We start from the raw sequence: 8,044 nt of genomic DNA, 5'->3' as shown, positions 1-8,044 counted from the left end.
CCCATTCTACTTTGTTGCTTGCATGTCTCCCCATTCTACTTTGCTGCATCTACCCAAGATGTAATCCTTGATGATCTGGAAGGGCATCGGCTCCTCCGACCTAGCTCGTTTGCATCGTGATGAGAGGAGAGTGGCTCCATTGCCACAAGGCACACCATGGCCTTAGCGGACGCCTTTGCTGCTTGCATGTTTCCCCAAATGATTGGCTCTGCTCTATCTTCCTGGTTGGGCACCACAGCAACACGACGTCCCATTTCGCCGCATCCAATTTCTTAGCATAAGCAAACCCGATCCCATTCCGGCGGGCGATATCTCTGCATGCATGGCCCCTTTGTTCTCTTGCTTTGCTTGACCTTTGAGTGGCTACCAGCTCGCGGTCCCCATCTGAGGCGCTGCCGGTCCATGAAGTGCCACCCTGACGACCTGTTTCCTGGCTCGCCGTAATCTTCAAAGCATCACCTTCCCTTGGTGGTAACTTTGAAAGATCCCAAAGCCCACCGATCTTCTGTTCGAAAGTGCTGACAGCCCCACAAGGATCCAATTGCATGCTTCTCAGCTCAGCTCATGTGCCAACATCCTTTGCTGCGGGACCTCACCTCACTTGGAACCCAACTGTCCACTGGCCTCCAGGCACGTCGGCCAACTTTGGAATTTCTTCCCCTCGGAAGACTGATCATTTTTCATATCTAGCATGTCCCCAAATTCCATCGTTCGGGCCCCCGTCTCGGGAGCTGCGTTGTTTCGGGACGCCTCGCGGCAGCTCGGGGTCCCGACGGGTTCGGCCGACCACGCCATCCTCTGCCTTGCATCCCACTGCTTGAGATAGGTGATGGTCACCCACGAGGAAATTCCTTCGTCTTGAGGCTCAAATCTCAGTCTGCAACTTTTGTGCCGTTTTCGGCTCGTGGTGGCCATCACTTGGACTCAGCCCAACTTGCCGCTTTTGCCGTTCTTTCCATCCTGGCATCACACGCCTCCCATAGGCTTCCAAAATGCACTTTGCTCTGATACCAAGTGTCACGAGATCGGCGGAAATGGTCCCATGATGCCTTTGCCGCACGCGGCCTTCCACGATCCATGCTTCACAGCTCGGCTCCATCGGCTCGTCGAGCGCGTCTCGCGCATTTTCCTTGCGGGTCTCACCGATCACTTGCGTTCGTGCCCGGCTCGGCTCCCTCGGCCTCGTCTCGGGTCTTGCCTTCCATCCATGATTCGTCGGCCTGCCGGCCGCGTCTCGGCCCGTTGGCACGGCACGGTCGCCGATCCACCTGTCGGCCGTTTTTCCATCGTTTTCGGTCCCGACTCCACGTTCGGCCTGATCACCGTCAAGGCGGGGAGGGCAACCCCTGGGGCACTCGGCACCCACGGAACCTCACTCGCACCCGGGAAGGCCTAACGTGCCTACCTAGTGCGTGAGTGCGTTCCTAAGGTGCCTACCACCATGGGTCTCTGCTTTGCTTCTCCTTGCACCTCCTCCCCATATAGAGGCAAACTATTCGAGGCGGGCTAGCATACCCTCAAGGCACCATGTCCCTTTGGATAAAAATCCCACCTCACAGTAAGAGAGTAGTGTATGCGAGATGGGTGTAAGAAGAGATGCAAGTGTATGGTTGTGTCTGTGGACTTGACAAAGAACATATAAACACGATACACACAAAGAGGCACCCTTTTTTTTTTGGGTGTGTTAGAGAGAGAACATATAAACACGATACACACATACATGCAGAGACGCACTTTTTTTTTTGAGAGAACATATAAACACATACATACAGAGACGCACTGCAGCAACCGGTTTAGGGTTTAGGGTTTGGTTAAAATCTCTTGCACACACTTACGACGTCATGCCGCTGTGTAGTAGGGCAGACACCCTTCCAGCGCGAAGAACGCGGAGGAGTGATTGAGCGAAAGGCAGGCCGGGTTTGTGGCGAAAAAGTTGCGGCCTGGGAAGAATATGGTAGAGAAAACAAGGGAGAAGTATGGGCAAATCGGAACTACAACTGCAGAGTAGCGGGTTAGGGTTCTAAAAACCTCATGGAAATCTGGCGGACTTGGACAACACATCGTTTTTTGAACCAGGCCTTAGAGGGGGAATTTCACAGTTTGTGTTCCCTACCATGATGATCTCGAACAGTACCGCACACCACATGGTGGAGCTAGCAGAGCATGCCACACGTCTGAAAAGCCATGCAAGCTCAAGTTTCAGAGACCGTTGGTGGTTTGGAGATTTTTAAGCCATTACGTTCCTCGGAAGGCATGGCAGAGTTCCCTTCAGTGGAAAGCCTGATTTGCATTTTGCAGGAATGCAGAGAAAATAAGAAGCTAGTGTATGCCAAGTGTGTGCATGCTCGTGTTTGCAATAGCGGGTTAGAAACTCATGGCCAGCTTGAAAACTATCTGGTTCCCCTGTTTGTGGAATGCGGAAGCATGTTGGATGCTCAGCGGGCCTTTCATAGGTTAGCCAATCGGAACGAGTACTCTTGGACGTCTCTAATACAAGGATATATGGAATATGGGGATCCTGAGCATGCTCTGGAGCTGTTTCAAGACATGCAAGGGGATCACGTGTCTCCCAATAAATACACCTTTATAGCCTTGCTGAAAGCATGTGCTATGCTCAAATGCATAGACATTGGCAGACAAATACATGCCGAGATTGCCAAAGGAGTGCCTGAAATCGATGTTTTTGTTGGGTGTGCCTTGGTAGGCATGTATGCCAAATGTGGCTCAATCAATGAAGCGAAGGAAGTTTTTGAACAACTTCCATTTCACAGTGCAGTTGCTTGGACTACACTCATTTCAGGATATGTTGAGCATGGTCTTGGTGAAGACGCACTGAAATGTCTGGAAAAGATGCAGCTAGATGGTGTGTATCCAGATCTTGTCACCTTTGTTTGCAGCTTGAGAGCTTGTGGGAGCACAGGGGCTCTCAACAAGGGTCGGGAAATACATGCTGAGGTCTCCAAAGAGGGATTTGAAAGAGGAAAGTATGTAGTGAGTACTCTAGTGGATATGTATGCAAAGTGTGGCTCTCTTTTGGAAGCACAGGATGTTTTTGATGAGCTGATGCCACGAGATATAGTGTTGTGGAACACACTGCTTTCATGCTATGCTGAACAAGGGCTTGGGAAGGAAGTGCTGGGTTGTTTTGAACAGATGCGAATGGAAGGCATGCCTCCAAATGCGGTGACATACGTATGCATCCTAAAAAGCTGTGGCAATATAGGAGCTATTAAAAGGGGCCAAGATTTACACACACAGCTCGTCAAACAGGGCTTGGAAACAGATCTTTTTGTTGGTAATGCATTAGTGGATATGTACTGTAAGTGTGACTTGCTTGGAGAAGCACATGCATTGTTTGACGAGATGCCCTTTCGAAATGTAGTCTCATGGACTGCACTCTTATCAGGGTATGCTCAGCATGGGCTTGGTGAGGAAGCCCTGAACTGTTGGAACAAGATGCAATTGGAGGGCGTGTCCGCAAATGCAGTCACCTACATTTTCTGCCTGAAAGCTTGTGGCAGCCTAAAGGCCATAGGTAGGGGCCGAGAATTGCATGCTGAGATTGCCCAGGAGGGATTTAATTTTGACCCATACGTTGGTAGTAGTTTAGTGGATTTGTATGCCAAATGCGGCTTACTCACAGAAGCACAAGAAATATTTGATGAGCTTACCGTTCGAAATGTGGTATCCTGGAATGCACTTATTTCAGGATATGCTGAACACAGCCATAGTGAGGAAGTGCTGAAGTGTTTTGAACAAATGCGACTGGAGGGTATATCTCCAGACGCTGTTTCATTCAGTTGCAGCTTGAAAGCTTGCAGCATCATTGGAATCATAGATGGCGGTCAAGATCTCCATTCTCAAATCATCAAAGAGGGACTTGATATGGATCCTTTAGTTGGCAATGCACTAACTGATATGTATGCCAAATGTGGCTTGCTTGCAGAGGCACAGCAAGTGTTTAACCATTTACCTGTGCCTGATGTAGCTGCATGGACTGCACTTATTGGAGGGTATGCTGAACATGGACTTGATGAGGAAGTGATCATGAGTTTGGAAAACATGCAGCTGGAAGGTATCTCTTTGGATGCTGTCACAGTTGTTTGCAGCTTGAAAGGTTGTGGCACCATAGGAGCTGAGCAAAGGGGTCGGAAAATACACTCTGAAGTTGCCAAAGAAGGGTTTGAAAAAGATACTTCAGTCGGCAATGCATTGGTGGCTATGTATGCTAAATGTGGCTTGCTTATAGATGCTGAGGATATGTTCGAGGAATTGCCAAGACGAGATATAGTTTCATGGAATGCATTAATTGCAGGGTATGCCTGCCTAGGGGAGAGTAGGCCTGTTTTTTACATGTTTGAGAGAATGGGAGATGAAGGCATTTGGCCAAATGGCGTCACCCTTCTTAGTGTCCTTACTGTTTGCAGTCATGAAGGTCTTGTTGATGAGGGGCAGATATTTTTTCAGGCTGTGAACCAAGAGTGCTGTGTGAATTTGACCACTCAGCACCATAATTGTATGGTTGATATCCTTGGGCGTGCAGGCCAACTCGATGAGGCCATTGCAGTGGTGGAGAGATTGCCTTGCCAACCCAATCTTGTGACATGGAGTGCTGTGCTGGGTGCATGCCGAAAATCTGGTAGCATAGACCTTGGCAGACAAGCTTTTGAATCGGCCACAAGGCTTCAGAATCAAGCAGCAGCAGCAGCATATGTTTTGATGGTAAATATCTATTCAGACTTCAGCTTGTGGGAGGATGCAATGAAGGCAACACAGTGGTCTGAGAGTTAGATGAGATGGATGTAGCTTGTGGGAGGATGCGGTGACGGCAACACAGTAGTCTGAAGGAAGCGAGCAGAGAGTCAGATGAGGCGGATGTAGGGGAAGAAAGACATTGTCCTTGCAATGCCAGTTGGGCTGTACCTAAAATCAGGAAGGGAGCTGTACCTGTTGATATATGAGAGAATGCGTGCCAAATAATAAGTATTGTTAAGTGTGCCACATTGCAGGATCGTGATTATCTTGTTTCTATATCTAACTGGGGAACACATGGTGACTTTTAGTGCGGCCACGTGTCTAACTTCTTAGGCATCTCTTGATTCTCCTCCTAGACTAGCCTTGGGAATTTGAATTTTGAATTCAAAAGGACGCGCAGTCTGAAACATTAAAGAGACACAGAGAGACGTTGGAACATTGCTTTGATGGGTTTCCAATCCACGCAAAAGGTAGCCTGAGGTTACGAGTGGTCGGAGAAGGCGGGCTGGAGTCATGGTAGCCACAGGTGCAAAAATCAATAGCTGGAGCTTCAATAGAGACCGTTGCGGGCATGATTAAGCCAAACACATCTTGATGTTTCTACCTGAAGGAGCCGAATGCTGCAAAGGGCTTGGGCACCTTGGAGGCCCCCCTTGCCTTCTGGTCTCACAGGTAAAGGTCTGCTGTGTCTTTCCAATGAGAGCTGCTGGGGCGAGCAGTGATTACTACCATGGTAAGTCTGAATGAGCGGGTGTTTTGTGTGCTTTAAACAATCCCAGCATTTTGACGATGGTGTGCTGCATCATCAGCTTGCTGCCTTCGAGGTGCAGTCTGTTTTTTGAGAAGCTCAGTGTGGGCTTTAGCTATACCCGACACATTGCCACCATTGTGAGGATTGCCAAGGGGGAAGGAGGTGGAGAGAGGGGTTGAGGCTATGTCGGAGGCCCTGTGGAGAATCTTCGGCCCCCTTCCCGCAGGAAGGCAAATAGAGGAAACACATTGTTTTCCTTCCCATCCACAGGTACATCGTCGGAGGTGAAGACGAAAAACATGCCCCTTGCATCGACAGTAAGTGCTTTGGAGCCCAATGAGGACAGGAGGAGGGACAGGATGTCTGATTTCTTCAACAAAGACACAGGTGAAGAAGGGGAAGGCACAGAGGTCTGTGTGGCTAGTGAGATGGCAGTGGAGACATGGTACTGGTCTGTGTAAGAGGTTGCTATGGACCACCATGAAGCAACAGAGGGCGAAGAAGATGATGATGGAGATGAGAAAGAAGCAGAGAAGTCTAGAGAATTTGCTTCTGCGGCGCAGTCTTGGGCACTGTCACCGTTCCGCTGGTGGCTATCCAAGCTCGATATTGCATTGCAAACTGCTAATAAAACAAGTGAGTGGTTTGATCACCCTACTAATTACCTTTGATTAGCACAGGCTAACCTCAACTGTATGAATTGATCATTGTGTCATAAATGATATGAATGTTAGCATACACTAGGCTTAATCATCTGTAAAACAAGGAAATGATCAAGTGAATAGATGATTAATCACCTGGGGGTAATAAAGAAGCTTGAGAGCATACAAAATGCAGGTGACTAGCAAAGTGATGGTCCCAAAGTGATGGTCCAATTGCAGTGGGTGTTATGTGCAGACTTAGAAATAACTTGGGTGAGGCCCCGCCACACCATGGATTGGCTGCTGATGCCCATCGCCACACCAAACGAGTTCACCGAAAATCTCAACAAAAAAGGCAAATATAGCTGCTGATCATGTACTAATGTAGGCACAGCTTCTTCATCAACTACATGTGTAGATTTACCTTCTAGACAAATCATTCAGAGAATTGATTAGCTTAAATATATTATAATCAAAAAAAAAAAGAACAGCTTGCAGCTTCATGCTTTTACCATACTTTCCATGGGTGTTGGCTCATCAAGATGCATGCGCTTGGCTAACGAAGCTGCTTAGCAAGCACTAAATCATATTTGCTTCTGGGACAGATAACTAATCCTCCGGGTTTAAAAGGCAGTGCTATACTGAATCCTCGAGAGAATGTTTCTATTTGGCCACGCAGTCGAGATGCCATGTATAATTTATAAATAATTTTTTTCCTCCCCATTAACATCAACTTTTCACTTCATAGGCATATGCCAATAATTCAATGAAAATGGGAGCAGTTCAACAGTGGAGACTATGAATCACGCTTTTGGGCAAAAAAGCAAAGATGCATAATAATTTTATCCCAATACGAATGCAGTACGGCATAAGATAAATTAATTCAATGAGGGTTAATGGAACCTTTGTACAATGCCATTAGATAGATTAATTTAATGAGTCCTAAATGGAACCTTCGTATAACAGGTAAAAAAAAAAGAAAGAGAAATTGTACGCACTTCTTTAAAAAAAAAATCATTTCACTTGGTCATCCACTCTATTGTTGCCCCTATGTATAAACGTGTTTTGATTCTTTAGTAATGGGAGAACATTCAAGACAGCAGAGTTGGCTCCAATCCGAAGCTTGAATCCCCTTATTCTCTTTCTCCTATTGGTGGTGATGGAGCTCTCTCTAAAGTACCAGGTTGGAGAAACGGGAGAGCAAGGGCGGTAGTTTGTTCTCAGCATGCTCTTGTACTCACAAATGCTCATCTTCGTCGACAGGAGTCATCAGCAGCGATTAGAGGGGGAGGGCAAGAAACAAAGAGCAAAACCAGGTCAGTAATGAGCTTCCCAAGCTTCCCTAAAACATGTTTTAAGCGTAGTTAATCGTGATTAGTTCTCAGATTAAGGTAGGCGGTTGTAAATAAAAACTAAAATGTTTTTGTATGTTCTGGGCAGGTCTCCCTCCCTACACCCTCCTTCATGCTCTCTTCAAGAAGCCTTCCAACAGAGTGGACATATTAACCCAACTAATTTATGCCAAAATATATACTCCTAATACCAAGAGTATATGTAAATAGTAATAGCTCTAACCCCATTTCTATCAAGCTATTTACTACTATTATTATCTGTCCAGTGCTGGTATTTATGTCACACTATTTGCATCTATATAATCTATAACGGGGCTTTCTTGTTATAGCAGTCATCTCCTGTCTGTTGACTATACCAGTGCCTATGTTGTGGGTGTGCCTGCCCTGTAGTGTTTTCCCATTTTTCCTCACTCTCCATGTATTTTCCCTTTTTTTCCTGAGGTGTGGAGGGCTGTCGGCTGTCCTTAGAAGCTGGCCAACTGCTGTTTTGATACCCGACCTGGTCAGGTGTCTTGGTTGACTGCAGGCACCTGGCCGACTGCTTC

At 47.1% G+C, this 8,044-nt stretch overlaps 2 protein-coding genes across 5 annotated transcripts; both read left to right on the top strand.

Moving 5' to 3' along the window:
* Window positions 1–2,184: 2,184 nt before the first annotated feature.
* LOC147635176 (pentatricopeptide repeat-containing protein At3g09040, mitochondrial-like) lies at window positions 2,185–4,791 on the top strand. Its single transcript, XM_086803252.1, has one exon. The coding sequence runs from the start codon at window positions 2,185–2,187 to the stop codon at window positions 4,789–4,791; it is 2,607 nt and encodes an 868-aa protein (XP_086659378.1).
* A 1,051-nt stretch (window positions 4,792–5,842) lies between these two features.
* On the top strand, window positions 5,843–7,829 carry LOC147635175 (uncharacterized). Of its 4 annotated transcripts, XM_086802370.1 has the most exons (3): window positions 5,843–6,142; window positions 7,411–7,463; window positions 7,588–7,829. In XM_086802370.1, exons 1-3 carry the CDS (start codon window positions 5,843–5,845, stop codon window positions 7,685–7,687), a joined length of 453 nt encoding a protein of 150 aa, XP_086658496.1. In that variant the 3' UTR covers window positions 7,688–7,829. The 4 variants fall into 4 exon arrangements, with proteins under 4 accessions (XP_086658496.1, XP_086658497.1, XP_086658499.1 ...); XM_086802371.1 differs by lacking the exon at window positions 7,411–7,463; XM_086802373.1 differs by lacking the exons at window positions 7,411–7,463; window positions 7,588–7,829 and adding an exon at window positions 6,404–6,646 and having other exon boundaries at window positions 5,977–6,142.
* Window positions 7,830–8,044: the final 215 nt, after the last annotated feature.

The sequence above is a fragment of the Cibotium barometz genome, chromosome 9 (assembly GCF_041138505.1).
Source record: "Cibotium barometz isolate CiBa-2024 chromosome 9, ASM4113850v1, whole genome shotgun sequence".
In the NCBI taxonomy this organism is placed as follows: Eukaryota; Viridiplantae; Streptophyta; class Polypodiopsida; order Cyatheales; family Cibotiaceae; genus Cibotium; species Cibotium barometz.
The sequence above is the reverse complement of the archived record's forward strand: the minus strand, read 5'-3'. Positions and strand labels throughout refer to the sequence as shown.